This window comes from Sinohyriopsis cumingii, chromosome 7 (genome assembly GCF_028554795.1).
Source record: "Sinohyriopsis cumingii isolate HCF-2022 chromosome 7, ASM2855479v2, whole genome shotgun sequence".
Taxonomy (NCBI): Eukaryota; Metazoa; Mollusca; class Bivalvia; order Unionida; family Unionidae; genus Sinohyriopsis; species Sinohyriopsis cumingii.
In genome coordinates, this window is record NC_142967.1 from 89001933 (window position 1) to 89025145 (window position 23213).

The 23213-nt window shown below is 36.8% G+C and overlaps 1 protein-coding gene across 2 annotated transcripts in view; it reads right to left on the minus strand.

The window, feature by feature from the left end:
- Positions 1-23213, minus strand: part of LOC149795677 (GPI-anchor transamidase component PIGS-like) — a 105747-nt gene that overhangs the window by 26778 nt on the left and 55756 nt on the right. For both annotated transcript variants that reach the window (XM_089965527.1, XM_089965526.1), the window contains exons 9-11: positions 22730-22844; positions 21785-21874; positions 12569-12744 (exon numbers count right to left, since the gene is read on the minus strand). In XM_089965527.1, coding sequence (XP_089821653.1) covers positions 12569-12744; positions 21785-21874; positions 22730-22844 — 381 coding nt within the window. The remainder of the gene's footprint in view (positions 1-12568; positions 12745-21784; positions 21875-22729; positions 22845-23213) is intronic.

Genomic DNA, 23213 nt, shown 5'->3' on the forward strand with positions numbered 1-23213 from the left:
TCAGGTGGGTTTACATTTGCCAAAAATCACTGCAACATGAAACCTTTCTGAAGAGCAATCAGGTGGGTTTACATTTGCCAAAAATCACTGCAACATGAAACGTTTCTGAAGAGCAATCTGGTGGGTTTACATTTGCCAAATATCACCACAACACGAATCCTTTCTGAGGAGCAATCAGCTGGGTTTACGTTTGCCAAAAATCACTGCAACATGAACCCTTTCTGAAGTCCACATTCGTTTCAATACGATGATATTTTCAATGATCATGAATGAACACAAGTGTGCAACCTAACCTGGGGTAGTCTGATTACAAATGTAAAATGATATGTAAATGGGTGTCATTAATCAAATGTCACTGACTCATTAGATTATTTCCTGAGTAACAGCTTTGCTGGTGCTTTAAATACATTGCATAAAACAAGTGAAAAACACTTCAACTTCTTATGGAAAATAAAAAGACATTTAACTAATAACATTGATGTGAAACATTTAACTAATAACCCAGATGTCAAACATTTAATGACCAAGGTGTCAAACATTTAATAACCAAGGTGTCAAACATTTAATAACCAAGGTGTCAACATTCAACTCATTTGTTCTCTTTAACATTTGTAAATGGGCATGTCAACAAATGACTTTTTGAAATACAGTGCAACCCCGCTATAATGCGAATTCAGATATAACGCGGTTGTGGCATGGCTCCCGAAATTTTGTATATTCATTCGCAAATGAAAAAATATTTTTTGTTCAAAGTACATGAAATAGTGTATAAAAAATGTATTATCATTATGGGGAAGAGACTGAGTATGAATTCGAATTTAACATGATCGTGGCATAGTTCCTGAAATTTTAAATACATGTCTATTTTTCTCGTACCGGGAAAAAATATTTTTTTTTAAGTACGAGAAATAGTGTGCAAAACATTTATTATCATTTTGGGGAAGAGTTCGTGTATAAATTTTAATATAATACGATCATGGAATAGCTTCTGAAATTTAACAATATCACCAGGTTCTTGAAGTGTTATGCCAAAATAAACATTATTGGAAATGTTACTTCATAGTGGTCCATGAGTAAAGCCAGTAAGTGGTCCTTGTGATTGTCTTCAATTAATTCTGTATACAATCGTTGCTGAAACAATAGCCAACATGTGTTTCTTCTTTAACTTCATACACAACCAAGCAGCAGACAATGTGGTGGTTGATAAAAGATTCTCACAATTTAATAAACATCAAAAAATGAAAGCCACCAACATGTTTGCTGGGCTTGGCAGTGTTATTAGACACAATCATTTGACCAGTAAATAATGTCTGCTTTATTAGCTGGAAATTGAAAGAGTATGAAATTTTACATGCGTTCAGCTTAAATTTTTTAAAATAAAAGTGACTCCTGACCATTGCAGGCCTACTGCACTTAGTTCTCGGGTTTTACATGGGTATGGTGTTTGTTTATGAACTCATTGTTAATGTCCTATTTTTTGTAAAAATATGTTACCATTATGGAAAAGCAAGTTCATAAACGCAAGTCGTTCTCTGCACTTTACACAATGATTAGTATAGTAGTCTTCACATGTTTCTTTCGATATTCACAAAATCTAAGTAAAAGTTATATGCACGCTGAACGCATGTGTTGATTGGTTATTATTCTTGCTGTAGTTGTTCGAACGAATAGGCATACAAGCATTAGTTATTAGAAATTTGCAATCGATAAATGTAAACGGGAACGCATATGAGAAAATGTTAGCAGTATGAAATGTGTACAGACACCGTTCACAGACCCTGGAACGTAATGAACCGTACATTGAATTCAGACATGTGTGACAAAATTATTGAATAGTTTAAATATGTATGCAATTTTTGCAATGGAATTACATATATTATGGATTAATTTCAAGCCCCGACTGTACGATATCAGATGGCAAGTAAACGGTGTTGATACCCTGTTCATGCTATATATTGGATGTTGAATTCAGACACAATGATCTGGGAAAAAATTATTGAAAACATTGTAAATCTGTGTGCAATTTTTCAGTGGAGTCACATGCATTATCGATGAACTGAATGCCATGAGGGCACGATAGTAAATGGTGTTGATACCCTATTCATCATACACATCAGACATGAATACATGTAAATGTGCGAATGAGTTGTTCTCTGAAAAAAGAAAAATACTGTAAAACACTGCGTTAACGCGACCCCAATATTAACGCGATCCAATTTTTTAGACCCCAATTATTGTGTTATAGCAGGGTTCCACTGTATATCTTAAAATCAAATTTACTGATTTAAAGCCAGATAAATAATTTAGCAGAACAGATTTAATTTCATTGTTGTTCTTTATACTTTGTCACTGTACATCAAGTGCAACTTCTTCCTTTTACTAGACTGGTTCCTCAAAAAGAGTAAGAAATTTAAAGATAATAACTAATAACCAGACAACATACTGATATAACAATGGTGATATCTCATTTATTGCATTTTTGTCTTCTATAACAACAAACTAGAAACAGGTCAGACATTTTCCTCTGCAAATGTAATAAAAATCAACAGTTTAAAGTAGGCAATTCCTGTGTTGTTTGTTAACTTATTTTCAGAAACCTCCAGAAAGTCTGAATCACAGTAGGTGTCCCAAATCTTAGTATGTTGTTCTCTGTAATCAATATTTTCTGATATTAATCTTATTTATGATAAGGTGATTAATATTTTATACCCATAATTACAATGCTGAGAGATCTGGATGAAATTCACTGCTGCAAAGTGGAAAAAGGTTGTTATGTTTCTAAACTGTTTCCTTGTACCTCAAGACCATGCAATATCACTATTTGTATCTTTAAAAGTTCTCCCATTAAATAATATTGATCCATGTATGGCGTGTCACTAATCTGACTGCTTGACAAGCACATCAAAATGGAACATTATTATATACATGATTGTAAGTCAGCTATGTAGACATTATTATGTACATGATTGTAAGACAGCTATGTAGACATTATTATGTACATGATTGTAAGACAGCTATGTAGACATTATTATATACATGATTGTAAGACAGCTATATTATATACATGATTGTAAGACAGCTATGTAGACATTATTATATACATGATTGTAAGACAGCTATGTAGACATTATTATATACATGATTGTAAGACAGCTATGTAGACATTATTATATACATGATTGTAAGACAGCTATGTAGACATTATTATATACATGATTGTAAGACAGCTATGTAGACATTATTATATACATGATTGTAAGACAGCTATGTAGACATTATTATATACATGATTGTAAGACAGCTATGTAGACAAAATTAAATTTTTGTGCACAGACAACTTTAATTCTTTTGGTCAGTGACCCTGACCTTTTGACACTGAAATTGAAAGGATTCTTCCTTATCCCATGTGCATGCCATCCACAAAATTTGGTAACTGTGGATGGTTGAAAACTTGAGTTATTGTGCAGAAACCAAATTCGTAATGGATGGACAGATGGACAACATAGCACATTAAAGAGATTGGCGCAGAATCCTGTGTGTACCTCAATTACAACTGGAGCTGATGCTATCAGTATAAACTATCAATAGCAAACCTGTCTTTGTCAAAGTATTATGTGTACAGGATCAACTAAAATGTACAGAGAAGGACACCACAAAACCATTAGTTTTCTACCTGCACACCATGATAAAGATATTAATTATACTGCAAATGTATGAAGTCGAGTACAAACTGAAAGAACATACAAACGACAACTGCAGGTTACTACAAAAAGGAACCTATTTTTGTAACAAAGTTCTAGTTCTCCATTTGATAGAAAAGCTTTTTCTTCGTTAGAAAATAGCAAGAAGTATATTGTGGTCTACCAGGGCAATACATGATCTGGGTCTGTACTGTTTATAGCTGGTTGTGGAGCTGGAAACCACAACAAATTATTTTGTATTGTGGTATACTGTGGTATTTCGAAAAGAACTGCAATATGTACCAAGGTATACTGTGGTATTTCTGAAAGAACTGCGATATGTACCAAGGTATACTGTGGTATTTCTGAAAGAACTGCTATATGTACCAAGGTATACTGTGGTATTTCTGAAAGAACTGCGATATGTACCAAGGTATACTGTGGTATTTCTGAAAGAACTGCGATATGTACCAAGGTATACTGTGGTATTTCTGAAAGAACTGCGATATGTACCAAGGTATACTGTGGTATTTCTGAAAGAACTGCAATATGTACCAAGGTATACTGTGGTATTTCTGAAAGAACTGCAATATGTACCATGTAAACTGCAATTATATTACGGACCAGCAATTCAACATTCTGGGGAAGGGGCCTGACACTTTTTTGTTTCATTTCCATTTGTCATTAGCTGTAAAAATATCTTGCTCTGATTTCAAGTAAACCATCTTACAGTAAAACCTGTCTTGCGAGACTGCTGCTATGAGAGACCACCTGTCTTGTGAGACCATTATGTTCTGGCAGAAAATGAAGCCTTCAATTTTCTAGCTACACTATCAATATCATAGGCACGGAAACTCTGAGTGGGATGCCAACATCCCTGCAAGATATTTATCAGAAAAGGCCAGTAAATATAAAAGACACTCAACTATGTGAAAAATATTTCATGGACAGACAGAAAATTATAGTACGATTCACAGTCTTACAAAGGAAGACATACAACTGGCACATTCAACTATGCTAGAAAATAACTAAATTATGAGATGTAATTTTTTGTGTTATTTAATGGACCTGGAAAACCATTTTTTCCTAGCAAAATGTATTTTTTAGACAATACCTACCCAATCATGACACCTTAGGGAGAACTGCTACCACCATGCAAATCATGTAGTCCCAGGTTAAAATCTTTTAGCTAAAAAAACCCAAGTTATCTGTCCGAGTAGGTGGTGGTCAGACAGAGTGGTCTCCCCTTGGTATAGGGAAAGGTGACCTGTTGTGTCATGGCTATAGGTTTTACAATATCAAGTTGAGTCCTTAGGATGAAAGATCTCTTAGAAAAAAATAGGAGAATGTTGACTCCAATCTCCATCCCACGGTCTGGATAATGTCAGTTTCAGAAAAGTTCCAGTGGTCAACTATTATGCTAATGGCAACTGCTCTAACCCTGTGAGCCAAATTGCATAACAAATTCATTTGAGCTGGGGTTATTTCTCATTATGCAGAACATATAACCCACTTAATCCAGGACAAAAGGGTCTGTGCTGGTATATCTTCCTGTTCCTGCTTGAGAGATAAATGCAAGTGTGCAATGGCTGTGTCATTTAAGCTTGTAGTAGATTTGTAGATGGTCTTGAGTTGAAGTGTCCAGAGTAGACAGTGATTTCATTACAGAAGTCTCGTTTCCCATGGACTGGAGCCTGTTCTTGGCAATGAAAGAGGGTATGTCATGAGTGAAATTGACTTATCTCAGCGGAACTGCATGTAATTCATGTCCACTGATAAGGAATATATTTCACTGATTCCATCTGCCATAGTTAATGCAAATGAAAAACTGTTAGAAATGCTGACTTTGCATACCAACTGCCAAAGTAGTGAGAAGGTAGGACTTGTATGATTGGTGAACTAATTAAGCTCTTGAAAGGAGTTCAACTGGTTTCCTGTACAGCCAGCTTAAACCACATGAGAAGTACACTTGGGCAAGGATCCAGTGTCCCTGGCTAGGTGAAATCTAAATGAATAGAAGATCATACATGTCTCTGATTTGTGCAAAATCCTCTCTTCTATGACAGCACAGTGTGTTTCTGATCATGAAACTATAAGTTTAAATGTGATGGGTGCCAACTGCTTCTCATCAAAAGAACCTAGAAAGTTTGCTAATGTGGTATGGATGTCTCCATTTGAATAAAGTACTCTGGTATGAACCACTGAGATTATATTCCATTGCCTTCCTAGACTGACCTGGTTGGTCCTGTATTGCCTATTTTGTATTGCCTAACCCTAACCCTATATTCCACTGCCTTCCTAGACTGACCTGGTTGGTCCTGTATTGCCTATTTTGTATTGCCTAACCCTAACCCTATATTCCACTGCCTTCCTAGACTGACCTGGTTGGTCCTGTATTGCCTATTTTGTATTGCCTAACCCTAACCCTATATTCCACTGCCTTCTTAGACTGACCTGGTTGGTCCTGTATTGCCTATTTTGTATTGCCTAACCCTAACCCTATATTCCACTGCCTTCCTAGACTGACCTGGTTGGTCCTGTATTGCCTACTTTGTAGTGCCTAACCCTAACCCTATATTCCACTGCCTTCTTAGACTGACCTGGTTGGTCCTGTATTGCCTATTTTGTATTGCCTAACCCTAACCCTATATTCCACTGCCTTCCTAGACTGACCTGGTTGGTCCTGTATTGCCTACTTTGTAGTGCCTAACCCTAACCCTATATTCCACTGCCTTCTTAGACTGACCTGGTTGGTCCTGTATTGCCTATTTTGTATTGCCTAACCCTAACCCTATATTCCACTGCCTTCCTAGACTGACCTGGTTGGTCCTGTATTGCCTACTTTGTAGTGCCTAACCCTAACCCTATATTCCACTGCCTTCCTAGACTGACCTGGTTGGTCCTGTATTGCCTATTTTGTATTGCCTAACCCTAACCCTATATTCCATTGCCTTCCTAGATTGACCTGGTTGGTCCTGTATTGCCTATTTTGTACAGCCTAACCCTAACCCTATATTCCACTGCCTTCCTAGACTGACCTGGTTGGTCCTGTATTGCCTATTTTGTATTGCCTAACCCTAACCCTATATTCCATTGCCTTCCTAGACTGACCTGGTTGGTCCTATATTACCTATTTTAGCAAGGAATGATGATGAAGAGACAATGAGACACTTTTGAGGGATGAAAAGGCTATTCCATTCATACCGAGTTCCTGTCTGCAGAACAAATTAGTTTGCCAGTACATTAGCCAACCTATAGTCTTAATATACCTCCCCGTTTGTTTGTACCCCACCAACTGATTTAAAAAAACGGTAATCTATAATGTGATAAAAAGTGCACAGAACTTAGTCAATTCATTCATTGATTTATAATTTCTAACCTGACTGTGAGTAGAGTGGCACTAACACCATCATCATCTGCACGTTTCATGCTTAATGGAAGTTTTCAATATAATAGAGGGACATGCTCGAGATCCATTTCCAGTTCCTGGACAAGTCCATTTTCAGCAAAGGGGTGTGTGCATGACTACAGATGTACATACATATGTCGTCTGCTTCCGATATTTACAATGTCGAATCAAGCAAAGGAAAAGAATGACAACAACAAATTTGCCTTTCACGTGGATTTAAAAAGCAGTTTAATTTCTATGTTCATGTGTTCAAAGGGATATAATTCCAAACTCTCAATGTTATGTTGTCTGATGGAAATAAACTAGCCCATAGTGTATGCAATATGGCGCTGTGTTAGTATGGAATGTCCGCTAAGCATGAAAGGTGCAGGGGGTGCCAGTATTAGTGACATTCTGGTCACAGTCCGGTTAGAAATTATAAATCAATGATTCAGTTTAGTTCTGTGCACTTTTAATAACATTAAAAATTTTCGTTATTGAAATTGGTAGGGGGTACAAACAAATGGGGATGTATAGGATATAGGATATTTCAAAATGAAACCTGGATTGTCATTGAGGACACCATGTTTAGAATATCATAATAAGACTACAAAGGTCCGAGTACTTGGTCCACTTTGCTCTTTGAGATAAGTCACCACAGTGAAGTTATAGGGCAGAATGAGAACTTTATTCCAATGTAGGTTCATCAGCCATCAATGAAAGGCTTTCAAAAATGGTATCCATTTTAGTGGTCTGGTCATATATAAAAAATCCTGAGAAGGCCACACTCCTATGTCAGTCCAAAAAGGTAGGTGGCTTGTGCCCCTCAACCCCCTGTGTGCGCATCCATCTCAAACCAAAGAGCAAAATACAGTCAACTGAATGCAGGACAAGCTGATAAGTGCCACACTGGAGCTGACAGAACTCTGGCAACTGGCTTAGTAGGGGAACTGAACAAGATACTGAGTCCCCAGGAACTGAATCCCCATGAACTGATATGGTCCCCATGAAGTCATGGGAAGTATCCCAAATTCAACCATAAACAATCAGAGCCTTCTCCTTAACGAGATCTGTGATAATGGGGGGGGAGGCATATATGTATGTCACTGAGATTGGGATGGTCATGTGTAATGTGTCAACAAGCAGCCTCCCTCGGACTCTTCTACTTAGTTGTAGGATTGTTTCCCAGTGGCATGTGCTCTAGGGACATCCCTCTGACTTTGTTGGTTGCTTTGCAAACCCCTCTGCTGGTGCCGAGACTGAGGGGGAAGGTGGTATGGTGCAAATTCCATCAACCTGATCAATAAAGAGGAGAACACTCGATGAAGATTGTGAGTGTATCTTGGATCATGATTGGCTTGTAAGGTGGAGGTAGAGAACGCTGCATCTTTTTCAACTTGTTGTGAGTTCATACCTACCATTACAGTTCTATATAGGAGGTTGTGTCTCTGTTATGAAGTGGACCATCCTGTGAATATAACCCCACTTATTCTGCCGACTAGACTCATGGGATGCATTGAATTGAGACTGTGACTATATTATGGTCGTGGACCCAATGATCCCTTGTATATGGTCTAGTCCCTTGCATATGGCCTAGTCCAGCTTAAACAAAAGTAGGTCAGCTGTACAGAGAAAATGGCATCTGATTCATTATGTTGGGATTGGTTATGGGATGTTTGATCAACGTGCTTTGTGAGAGGATAATTTAGCTGTCTGCTTAGCTCTTTCCCTTGCTGTATGACAATTGAAATAGAGTTGAACCATGAGTGGCAAGTTCTATAGGAATCGCAAACAATGATGAGTCCTGCAGTGGTGACCTATAAAGATTCTGATTGTGGAAGCAATTGAATGTAGAATCTTCTGTAGATAACTTCACCTGATGTCATAACTAAAGATCTGACAGATGATGTAGAGAAATGAGGAGGAACTGCAGACCTGGCAGGTGCTGTAGAGAAATGAGGAACTGCAGACCTGGCAGGTGATGTAGAGAAATGAGGAACTGCAGACCTGGCAGGTGATGTAGAGAAAAGAGGAGGAACTGCAGACCTGGCAGGTTATGTAGAGAAATGAGGACAGAAATCCAATGGATAGGGCAGATATCATCAGTTCAATCCTGAAAGGCAAAGTTTCGCTCATCCAAGTAAGAGCTAATAATGAGGGAACTTGTATGCCAATTTTGTAGATTAAGGTAGTGAAGCTGACGTCACCTCACTACCTGCAAAGGTCCTGTTACTTCTAACATGTCACTCGGTGGAGTCTCTTGGATGGCAGAGGCTTGGGGGTGAGTGAGGAGACATCTCTTGAAATCTGAGTCCCAAAATGGACATTGTATGCCAAAGTGTTGAGGCACCATGTGGTAAGATAGAACCATGAGGGTATCCATGTAAACTGTGCATCTTCCACAGGAAGTGCCTAGCAGCATTATGCAGCAAGACTGATCCAAGAGAGTGCCTGTATTGACAGGGTCTCATCCACAGAACATGTCTATTCAAAAAGGGGATTGGTAGCACTATGAGATTCATGCAATTGGACAAGTTCATTTTGACTGATGATGTAAGATCAAATTGTGGTTGTCGCCGATTATGATCAGAGTTACATGATTAAGTCTGGTCATGGAAGAACACGGCCAATCTGGCTGGCATGATGCTGTCCAGTTAGTGAAGACAGTTACAGATGTTTGATCAATGTATCTGGTCCATGGCTGGCATGATGCTATCCAGTTCGTGAGGACAGATAGTTACAGGATGTCTGATCCATGTATCTGGTCCATGGCTGGCATGATGCTATCCAGTTAGTGAGGACAGATAGTTACAGATGTTTGATCAATGTATCTGGTCAATGGCTGGCATGATGCTATCCAGTTAGTGAAGACTCTTACAGGATGTTTGATCCATGTATCTGGTCCATAATTCTGATAAGAGAGACTGTAACTGATGCCTGTTGCTGCTCTCCATCTTGCTGCCCTAATTTACAATCAGATATTTTTGTCCCACAAGTTATAACTGACTTATGTCCATTATGTGCAAGTTTTACATGTCTTTAAGGAGTGACAACTAGAAGAACTATGCATGATGTGGGGCTGTCTGACTGGTCTTGCTCATGGTCTAAATCTGCAAGACAAAATACAGAAGACTCTTTATACACATAGTGTAGTGAGTGTCCTGTTTATGAGCAAGTGAGTATCCATGCAGTGTTACCCATGAAGATAACTATCTGTAAACAGGTGCATGTGACTTGTACAGGCAGATTAGAGCGTAACTGTGAATATTTAGAAAGTGGATGCTAAGTAATCAATTCTAGCCATAATAACCCATAGGAATGGGTATATGACTGCCTGTACAGGTAGAATCACTGGAGCGTTGCTTATAGTACTTACATGTATGAACAGGAAGTACAAAAAATCTATTCTAGTCACAGCTTACTTGTAGGAAGGCCAATGGATTGCCTATAAAGATATCAATTGTAGGAAGGCCAATGGACTGCCTATAAAGATATCACTTGTAGAAAGGCCAATGGATTGCCTATAAAGATATCACTCGTAGGAAGGCCAATAGATTGCCTATAAAGATATCACTCGTAGGAAAGCTAATGGAATGCCTATAAAGATATCACTTGTAGGAAGGCCAAGGATTGCCTATAAAGATATCACTCGTAGGAAGGCCAATGGATTGTCTATAAAGATATCAACTGTAGGAAGGCCAATGGACTGTCTATAAAGATATTACTTGTAGGAAGGTCAATGGATTGCCTATGAAGATATTACTTGCAGGAAGGCCAATAGATTGCCTATGAAGATATCACTTGCAGGAAGACCAATGGATTGCCTATAAAGATATCAATTGTAGGAAAGCCAATGGACTGCCTATAAAGATATCACTTGTAGAAAGGCCAATGGATTGCCTATAAAGATATCACTCGTAGGAAGGCCAATAGATTGCCTATAAAGATATCACTCGTAGGAAGGCCAATGGATTGCCTACAAAGATATCACTAGTAGGAAGGCCAAGGATTGCCTATAAAGATATCACTCGTAGGAAGGCCAATGGATTGCCTATAAAGATATCAATTGTAGGAAGGCCAATGGACTGCCTATAAAGATATCACTCGTAGGAAGGCCAATGGATTGCCTATAAAGATATCACTTGTAGGAAGGCCAATGGATTGCCTATAAAGATATCACTCAAACTTATAGTAATATGCATGAGTAGCACACTAATAAATAAGTACACATGTACTTGTCCGACCAGAGCGGAAGCTATATAGTAATGTAAACAAGTTTCTATATTACACATAAAAACAAAAAAACAAAACAAGAATGGAAACACCACTGTTAAGATACTAACAAAGTAGGTGTGACAGTATCCACTATCGGACAATTTCACCTATAGGAAAAGGTCCAATGACCTTCTATACAGGTAAAATCAATGAAGTGTCACACATATGACTATGAATTAGTGCTAGCAGATGACCTAATGAGGGCAATAAAGCACCAGTATATTAATTCACAATACTACCTGTAGGGAGGCACAATGTGGCCTGAACAGGTGAATTCAGTGCACCTGTCTGTTTGAACACAGGGTGGGTACAGAGCTATATCATATAGTATTATACTTAGAAATTAGTGATAGCAGATGATTTAATAAAGCAATTAAGCCTCCAGATATAATTTACTATACTACATGTAGGAAGGCTCAAAGACAGCATAAACAGATAAAAACACTGAAGCTTGGTGCCTAGATACTAAGAATGTCTTAGTATAGAAAACTCACCTGTATGTATCCAGTTGTAAAGGAATTATAGACATATAATGAGTTTTATATCATGATAGTGACTTGCACACATGTAAAAAGCAATTATAGCCTGAACTTATGGACAAGTGGCACAGGCTACCTGTGCAAGTGCTGTTAAATGTGAAAAGACGACAAAGTGTTGGAAAACTGTAAAGGCAGAAATTTGCTGGCATAGGAACAGAGAAAAGCTGGAAATATAGATGGAGTAGAAGACAAACGTGATTAAAGGATCTTGAATATAATTATACTTGTAACATTAATTTGTGACAGATAAAACCATTTTGTAAAACATGCATAATAGTTTGTACTATTTTCTCATGAATATTGAAACACGCTGTTAATATCATTAAAGTCACGACACTTGGGATTTTTGTACATTCCATGAAAATCATGAACCTCTAGTTGGTGGACATGCTGTATATGGCATTATGTTGCCATGGCATTATGAAACAAATGATCTGGACATACACGTTTGGAACTGTGGACGTGTTGTATAAGCAGACCCTGATGTGCCATGGCATTATAGAATTTCCCATCTGGATATACAGTTTGGGGTTAGGGATAATTCCCATCTGGATATACAGTTTGGGGTTGGGAATAATCCCATCTGGATATACAGTTTCGAGTTGAGAATAATTTGGCCAAGAATAAATACAACAGACAGAATTTATGACCTGATAAAAGAAACTGGATTTAATTAAAAAACATACCTGATAGAGCAGATTCAACAGCAGTCTAAGCTGGAAAAGAAAAATTTCCATAACTTTCCTCATGTCAATGGAGGGTCTCACTGGAAGACTGGCATTTTGTGGCGGAGAAGGAATGTTACAGATGTAGATGCCACCCCAGCGGGGACTTAGAAATGCATTACTGGCTAGGTTCATTCCTGAAATACAGGAAATCACTATGTAAGCCTGTACATTAGTCACCCAGTTTTAACTCACCTAATTTCCTCCATGTCTTTCTAGGTCAAAGAAGGACAAGAGGTTTCATAAAAAAATGATAGTGTTTTCCTTAACTGTTGCAAGGTATACTGACTTCAACAATGAAACTGCTTTGATTTCCCACTCCAAATTTTTTACAGCATATTCTATACACTACCACCATCATCACTGAGTTACTCACCCACCTGACAGTGACCTCAAAGTTTAAAATCAAACTCCACCACACACTGAGGTCCTCACCCACCCAACAGTGACCATGAGGTCATAATGCAAAATCCATCAAATATACTGAGGTCCTCACCCACCTGACAGTGACCTCAAAGTTTAAAATCAAACTCCATCACACACTGAGGTCCTCACCCACCCAACAGTGACCATGAGGTCATAATGTAAAATCCATCAAATATACTGAGGTCCTCACCCACCCAACAGTGACCCTGAGGTCATAATGCAAAATCCATCAAATATACTGAGGTCCTCACCCACCTGACAGTGACCTCAAAGTTTAAAATCAAACTCCATCACACACTGAGGTCCTCACCCACCCAACAGTGACCATGGGGTCATAATGCAAAATCCATCACATATACTGAGGTCCTTACCCACCTGACAGTGACCTCAAAGTTTAAAATCAAACTCCATCACACACTGAGGTCCTCACCCACCCAACAGTGACCATGAGGTCATAATGCAAAATCCATCAAATATACTGAGGTCCTCACCCACCTGACAGTGACCTCAAAGTTTAAAATCAAACTCCATCACACACTGAGGTCCTCACCCACCCAACAGTGACACTGAGGTCATAATGCAAACTCCATCAAATATACTGAGGTCCTCACCCACCCAACAGTGACCCTGAGGTCATAATGCAAACTCCATCAAATATACTGAGGTCCTCACCCACCCAACAGTGACCCTGAGGTCATAATGCAAACTCCATCACATACATTGAGGTACTAACCCAGCCGACTTGAGATTATATATGGATATTACATGGGAATCAACAAAACTGATATTATAGTAATATTTCTAAGGATGAAATTAAGTCTTTCTAATGAATGAAGATAGTATTGTAATTAAAAAGGGTGATAAATCAAACACTATTATTATTATTATGAATCAGGAAGATTATGTGAAAGAAGGTGAATGTCAATTAAATGATGAAAAATACTACAAACATATTAACGAAGACCAGCCAATAGAAATTAATAAAAAGTTTCAACATGCATTAATGAGATCGCTAAAAATAATCATTCCGTACATGAAGAATTTGATACTTTCCCTCTTAAAATATGCACACCTCAATTGTACATATTACCCAAAACTAATAAAAATGCTGCCATGCTGGGGTCCTCTTTCTGGGTTCATAACTTGGATGCCATTGAACTGTGGCTCAGTGATTAAGACTTTGGACTCTTCACCAGAATATTGTGTTTAATTTCAACCATGTGATCAGACTGGACCCTCATTAATAGGTGTGGATCTCACTCGAAACAGAATTCATCTGAGATCGATATTATACAAGCTTTCACAACAAGTCTGATAAAAATCTGTTTCGGTGGCGCTCAGAGGTAAATTGTAAAAAAAAAGAACATATAATTTTTTTTTACTTTTCAGAGCTATGCCAACATTTTCTCCATTGTGCATGTTGCAAATGCAACAACTTCACCTTACATATGTCACTCTCTGAAATGTACATAATAACTGGTGGGTGCCTCTTTAACGAGCATTAGGGTGTGTACCCATGAAGTTATATTTAATACTGACTCATTTAGTTTGTATTTACTCATATTGGAACTTAAATGTGCCTCTTCATTTTAAAATCTGCTTTATTTATGAGGCTTGAGAAGAGTTATGTCCCTTGTCATTGTATGCAACACAGCATTGACTTGTGACATTTAGAAACCTGTGTGTTATGATGGACAGTTGTTTTTAAATATGTTGCATTAACCCTTTACCTCATGCAAGTGTCTTTTGACACCTCTACTCCATTCGCACGGAAGTGCCTTTTGACACCTCTACTCCATTCACATGGAAGCGCCTTTTGACGCCTGCTGTAAACATCAGCCATATTGAGCTGTTTTCGTAGCGCCACTTTCGGGGTAAACCCCTCTATTAGATACTACATTCATTTCTGCAAATGACAATCACATCAGATCATGTGGTCACTGTTTATGCACTGGTCGATATCAGCTATTTAAAGTAACTGGGTTGTAATCTCCACTCTCCAAAATGGCGGTTACAGATTTCATTCAGTACTTATGAAGTTTTCACGATTAGAATCACAACTATGAAAGATTCAGTAACTTAGGTAAAGGCTCTGATATTGATGTAGGCAGCAATTAGTTTTTATAAATTATCAAATTCAGATGACTTAGTAATGTAGACACAGACGAAAAACTTGTAAATTTCGAGTATGAGAAATGGCAGCTACGGTTGGTCACACGGCCTCACTGACATGATGGTGAACAAGTTCTCTCAAAATTTTAAAGCCGATAAAAAATTCTTTTGTGAAAAATAATTACACAACTATAACAATTGGACTTTACTCTTAATTTTTTCCACATATAATAAATGTGTGCCAAAAATGTAAAATGGTGAAAATTGCTGTTAAACGTAATAATACACTACATTGCTTAACAGTTCACAGGCAGGATTTCATTCAGTACTTACGAAGTTTTCATGATTAGAATCACAACTATGAAAGATTCAATTACTTAGATTAAGGCTCTGATATTGATGTAGGCAGCAATTAGTTTTTATAAATTATCAAATTCAGATGACTTAGTAATGTAGACACAGACGAAAAACTTGTAAATTTCGAGTATGAGAAATGGCAGCTACGGTTGGTCACGCGGCCTCACTGACATGACGGTGAATGAATTCTTTCAAGATTTTAATGCACATAAAAATTCTTCCATGAAAAATAATTACACAGCTATAACATTCGGACTTTACTCTTAAATTTTTCCACATATAAAAGATGTGTACCAAAAATGTAAAATGGTTAAAATTGCTGTTAAACGTAACATACACTACATTGCTTAACAGTTCACAGGCAGGCCTATGCGTATGCGGTCGACTAGGTAACAGGTATTCTATTTATAGCAAGAAGCACTTTGTCACTATGTTCTATGAGGTAAAGGGTTAATTTCACTTTCTCAAGGAAGATGCTAACAGTTCTTCTTTGAACTGGTAATAATTTGGATATTTTTTCTTTTATATTGACAAAATAAAATTATATGGACAAAGAAGAAAAAACCCCAGAAAACATTTCATTGTCATGATGTGTAATGTTTATTTATTTTCAGATAAAAGTTTCTAAAGTATCATATGGTTTTGGTTTCTTATGCAATGACAGAAATATTTCAAACTAAATTTACAGCTCAAGAATTAACGACATAAAAAAGAGGTTTAACTCGACAGACACAAGTCATAAGCAAGTGTCACATTTGGACAGGGTCACATGATCAACATGGTTATGGAATAATATATGTAACCTTTCATGGGGAAAGAAAGATTGTTTTGACTCACTGTCTAAAGTTCGATGTAGAAACTATGGCAAACTCACTACCATCTCAGTGTTAGGTATCACACAGATGCCATGCATAAATCCTGATCATATATCTCTTGAACCAAGAGAGTAAATATCGCTAGAAAATCATGTAAAAGCCAATGGTGAATAATAAGGCTATAGGGGCTATGGGAGGTGTATACTGTGATAGTCAAGTACATTTAATAATTGTTATCGATTCTAGCTTTTCAATATCTTCTGAACAAAGATTTAAATGTTTACCATATGGCAGACATTTTAATGAATAGGATGCTAAATGGGCAAGGCAGACTAAGGAATTTTTTTGTGATTTCCACACCTATTACTGAAACACTGAATAATATTTTGAACTGCTGCCTCTGCCTTTGACAAAAATACTTCTTCAGTACTGAAATGTCGTATGTGTACTCTTCCCTTAGTAGCAGTTGCCAATTTTTGCTGAAAGAGATATTTGTCCTTACCATAGATTGGACCAATTAAATCTACATTTTTAACATGTTCTTGAAATGTACACATTGCATGCACATAGCATGTATATTGTCGTATGGATGTCTGAACCTTAGCTGAATGTTCCCTGACAGCTTTTTCAAGCTGAGTACTTGCATCACAAGTTAAAGAATCAACCTTTAGTATGTTTAACAGTTCAAGCTTATTTAAATTTTCCTTTGCTAATTTGGTTTCTGTGGAGGACATCAAGACTTCTGTGCAATGATTTTTTTGCAGTTTAAGTGGGTCCATGTTTTCTTTCTAGAGTTTGTTTGCAATGGACACAAAGAATGGAAGTTTTCTGCTTGTGGAATGTTCCATGACTCTAGTCACAGACTGCATGGCAGACTCTCCCCTACTCTGTGGTCTGTGGTTGTATGCAGTGCCTGTCTGTACATGAATGCCTTTTTGAGTTTCCACTAAAGCTGATTCATTGACAGATATTATAGTACTAGAGAGTTAATTAAGTTTCTTATATAAAAAGCCAGAAGAAGGAGGTTGAATGTTGAGGCAGGATATAATAAATCTTAGGTCAGTCACTCCAACTTTGGTCTTGTAGCAAGAAAGTGCCAACATCTTATTTAAATTTCCTGTGAGTGGGCCTCTCTTTCTCTGCCCTTGGCACTTTCAAGAAAGGCAGCCTGTTCTACTTCCTGTGACTGGGCCTCTCTTTCTCTACCCTTGGCACTTTTCTGGAAAGGCAGCCTGTTCTGCTTCCTGTAGATTGCAGTTGGTACATTTAATTGTTAAAAAAAACACACAGTCCTTGGGTTTGGTTATATACATCTGTGGACTGTATCGCTTTCAATTTCCAACTCTGTCATGTATTATGCGTAATGTTTCCAATTTAATATTTACTTTTGTCATGTTTATAATTACATTTCCATTGATGTTGTCAACACCAGTTGCCTCAAGTGACGCAACAAAGAACTTTTCTTCATTTTTTCTCTCCTTTTCAGAGCAATTAATTTGGGCCATAGGAAGATAGTGATTTTTCTTATACATCAAATCTTGGGCACTTTATTAGTAGAGATGCAGAGACAGATGCAAGCTAGATGACGGTTGGTCACCCTTGGATACCTGTACACCACAGTTCCATGGTTGACTGTGTTGTGTGAACTCTTGTGGATGCTTAGCTTTTTTCTTAGGTCTTCCTGCTTTCATGTTTTCTTAGGAAGTGGCTGATGTAGGTTGATGTAGTATTAGTGATGTCATGGTTACCAATTGTTGAGATGGATCTTAGATAGCTTGTGACATCATAGTCAGCAGGCTGGGGCTTGAAATTGTTAGGAAGCACCCCCCCACTTTTGTTATTTCTAAAAGTATACATGTAAGTAGGTTTGTATTTATTTGACCATATAATACAGACAACTTATTTCATTTTCATTGTAATCAATTATCTATGTAATCACCAATCACACTCCTTATCCATGGAATGGTCTCACCAGGAGTTAATTCAACCTGACTTTTCATTTGAACTCTTTGGCATACAAGCATTAGTACAGATACAAATTAGGTTACTAGTACCAAAGAAAAAAGTAAATATTTACAAAAAAAAATATTATTGTCTTCTGTTAAGAAGTTATAGCATCAAGAACGTATTTTTATAAATGCAATGCTGGACAATTTTTGCCTCAATGTAAACATGACCAAAGTATAGTATGCAACTCAGGAAATGATCAGAATACATTATTTAATATTTGAACAGAAAAATAAACAACACTTTATAGGCATTTACTCTTTCATGTCAAAATTATAGCCTGTCCCAATGATGTCAGAATACATTTTTGATGTCATGAAGCTACAATCAAGCTACTTCAGAGGGGTGTAGTAAATTAACTATATAATTGTTATGTTGGAAGTAAATACCATGTATAATATAACCAAATCTTTGAAATTGACCACAAAATATGATAACAGTTTCAATAAGTTGACAACACATCTTTAGTGGTTCTTTAAGGTGGCGCTCTACAGTTTCATATTTTGCATAGGGTTAAATTTTTAAAGAAAAGGAATTTCCCAGGATTTCCTCATGGTTATACTGGCTATTCAATAAAGACCTTGTACATCTTAGGTGTTGTTAAAAGAACTTTTAATTCCCTTTATTTTGGTGTATGATTGATGGTGTAATTTGGGTTCTAGAGTACACAGCTTGGGTTCACTTCAGATGTGCTTGCATAAAAATCTGCTAGCTCTGCTTGGTCATTTTCACTTCCTTGACTTCAAAAGGTAAATTGTAGAAAAAAGAGATGATAACTTTTTTTACTTTTCAAATATTTTGTAATTTGTTCATTGCACTTTCTGAAGATGGAATTGCCTACTTTGGTAAAATTTGTTTTCCTTATTTTAATAATTGCTAAAGTTAGTGCACTTTTGACTAATTTAGGTTAATTTCTCAAGCATGGGAGAAACCATTTTGGTCTACTGTGTGCTTAGCTCATGTACAATTTCCACAAGTACAATTTCCACAAGTACAAAATCCAATAGTACAATATCCAAAGAAATATCAACCACATTAAATCAAAGTAGCACAGAAGTATGCCAACATTATCTCCACTGTACATCATAACTGGTGAGTGCTCCATTAGAAATATGGTCTCTACAATGTTCACAAACTCAGTCTGATAAAATTCTGTTTAGAAATATGGTCTCTAGAATGTTCACAAATTCATCCTGTTAAAAAACTGTTTAGAAATCTAGAATGTTCACAAAGTCTGATAAAAATCTGTTTACAAAAATGATCTCTAGAATGTTCACACTCAGCCTAACAGATGCAGTGCCACCACAGCAATATGAATGGATCTCACTGAACTGAGATAATGATGATACAAACTTACTAAATCTGATAAAAAAATCTCTTCACAAATATAGCCAATACAGTGTTCTTAAGTTCAGCCAATCAGATACAAGATCACCTCATTAATATGCATGGATGTCACTCATTATCTAACTCATCTGAGACCTTCATGATATAAGCTGATCAGAAATATGGCCTCCAAAGTGTTCTCACGTTCAGCCAATCAGATACAAGATCACCTCAATAATATGCATGGATGTCACTCATAATCTAACTCATCTGAGATCTTCATGATATAAGCTTATATACCAAATCTGATCAGAAATATGGCCTCCAGTGTTCTCAAGGTCAACCTATCAGATGTCCTAATTAAGATGCATGGATGTTTACAGCTGAACTCATCCATGATCTTGATGATATAAACTTGCATATCAAGCTGAAAAATGTTCACAAACGATTGTTGATGGATGAATGTATGACATATGACACATGACTGAAGCAGGGACATACCATAAGCTCACTTGATATTAGGCCTGGTAAAATACACAAGGCATCAGTGTGTAGTTTAGACATTGTAAATATTTTTGCAGTAAATGTTGACAGAACATACATTTGTAGATAATGGTAACTTGTCACAATATTACACTGTTAGTGTGTAAAATGCATCTTACTTTTATCAGTGAACATTGCTGTACCCTCCTATTGTGTGATAAATGTTACATGATGGGATAATAATAATAATAATAATAATAATAATAATGTCTTTATTTAAAGAGAGTAACTCACTTATTTGTTGGGTATATTTGCAAAATTTAATGACATCAATAAATAATCTGATCTACTCAAAGAGTATTATGAATGGCACATCATACACCTGCCTTATAAACCATATGTGTATACACTTTATATGCCTGCCCTGTAAACCATCTGTGTAGTCACTTTATATGCCTGCCCTATAAACCATCTGTGTATACACTTTATATGCCTGCCCTGTAAACCATCTGTTTAGACACTTTATATGCCTGCCCTGTAAAACATGTGAAGGCACTTTATATGCCTGCCCTGTAAAACATGTGAAGGCACTTTATATGCCTGCCCTGTAAACCATCTGTGCAGACACTTTATATGCCTGCCCTGTAAACCATCTGTGTAGACACTTTATATGCCTGCCCTATAAACCATCTGTGTATACACTTTATATGCTTGCCCTGTAAAACATCTGTGAAGGCACTTTATATGCCTGCCCTGTAAACCATCTGTGCAGACACTTTATATGCCTGCCCTGTAAACCATCTGTGCAGACACTTTATATGCCTGCCCTGTAAACCATCTGTGCAGACACTTTATATGCCTGCCCTTTAAAACATGTGTGGCACTTGTAGGTAAAAACTGGCCAATGAGTTGCAACAAGCTGACTCTTCAGTCCTGGAATGTGGTCTTAAACAAATTTTACTGTGCAGTGAACTCAGACCTTCAAACCCCAGAAATCTACAGGTTTGTTTATTATCTTAGGAGTAATCCAGCCACATAGTTTTGTAAAGAAACCTACTTAGATCAAAAGTAATTCTGCAAAATCCATTATTCTTTGAGCCATAATGACCTTGCTTGTTGACCTTATGATATTAAAATCAACAGACATCCTCCATGGACTTTGGTCAAGGTACATAGACTAGAACTAAAGTCATGCAAAAAAACATTTTCTTCATGTCCCAAGACCTTGAAATTCAAGGTTTTGACCTATAATCTATTGGCTTCTTTCTTACTGAACATGTAAGTCAACCTAAACAACAAAGAACTAAAATTTTGTGCAGAAACAATTGTAATAGTCAACCTAAACAACAAAGAACTAAAATTTTGTGCAGAAACAATTGCAATTCTTCCAAGTAGTAACCTTGACCTTTGACCCCAAAACTGTGTAAAGACTATTATTCTTCTCCACTCAGTGATCTTGACATTTAAGCTCAACAATGAAAGGATTCTTTCTGTCATCAAGAAGAACTTACCTGTAAAGTCTGGAAAATTAGATGCTGTAGAAAAGATAAGGTTAACAGATTGACAGACAGATTGGGTCATAGCATATTATGTTCTGCCAAAGGCATATAAAAAGGATTTCTCCATATAGAAACAATTTTTGACATCAAACCTGTGTCATCTCTGATGTGGAGAGGATGCTCATCTCTTGTGGGAACATAAACCAAAAAGTTTAGCTCTGGGTTGTTTGATGCTGGAGAACCTGGAATGAGAAACCAATTTAAGAGTGATTGGTAAAAGTTCAAAAATGGTAAGATTTTCTATCTGCTCAAAGATTCAATTCATTACAATTAGGGGTTTATTAGGAAAAATATATGATCAATTGCAACAAAACTAGATCTGTCAGTTAAGTGAGTGTTATGAAATACCACAGCAGTGTTACAAAATGGGAAGTACTCATCTGACAATGCCTGATCTCATGATACAAACACACACTAAGTTTCATGAAAATATCCAAGACAATTCTGGAGATATTAATAAGGTAAGAGTGACATAGATGGATGGACACAATTTGTACTAAGAAATGGTGATAGTTTTTAAAATGCTAATCAAACTTTGTTTTTTAAAGTGCACAAAATCAAGTCACAATACAAAAGCATACCAAGTTTTTTGAAGAGATCAAAAAGGGTTCAGGAGATATCAAGTCAAACAAAAGTGTGACCGACCGATGGATGGACAAGCTGAAACCAGTTTACCTGTTTAAACTTCATTTGCCATGGTGTAATTAAAACAAATAAAGAGACCACAATTTCCAGAGATTAGAATAATCCATCAAAATGAAAGTGTACTAATTAGTTTTCGCTTAAGGCTATTCAATTTAAGAGGAATTACCAATTTGCATGCTTTTATATATTAGAGTTACAATTCATATAGAATGTGGATCCATACATTTCCAAAACTCATTAGCTTTTCCAATCCCAAACATTGAATATCCAGGCATTTACAAAAATGTAATATAAGAATTTCAAAAGTTTGCAATACAAATTTTTTAGATTAAAGTGTGATCTGGATTATCCTGTACAAATTTCTAACCCAAATTTTGTGCCGATATACCCACCAAGATTTGCTTCAATTGGATTTATAATAAGTGGAAGTTCTTTCGTTGTGTAATAATATTCTTTCTTCTCTCTATCTGTTTTAGGCTTTGTCATGAATCCAGTGAAATACAAAACCTGTTGATACAAAAGAAATTATTTCAAAACTGACAATGAAACACACACACAAACACAAAACCATTAGTATGATAATAATAATAATAATAATAATAACAACAACAACTACAATAATGACTTAATATGGTGCTCAATCTTTTAAAGCACTAAGTGCTTTACAATTTTATTAGTTAACACACATAAAACACACATTGCCTTTTATGGAATATTCAAGTTCCCATGGTGGGCCCTAATCCTTTTCATGCGGTCAGACTGGACATAGTGGTCATCGCGGATTGTCCATGTTGTATCTTGCTGTGGCTGGATTATGTTTTATTGCCCTAGTTAGAAGTCACAGCAATATAATCATGTAATTGTGGACAACTCATG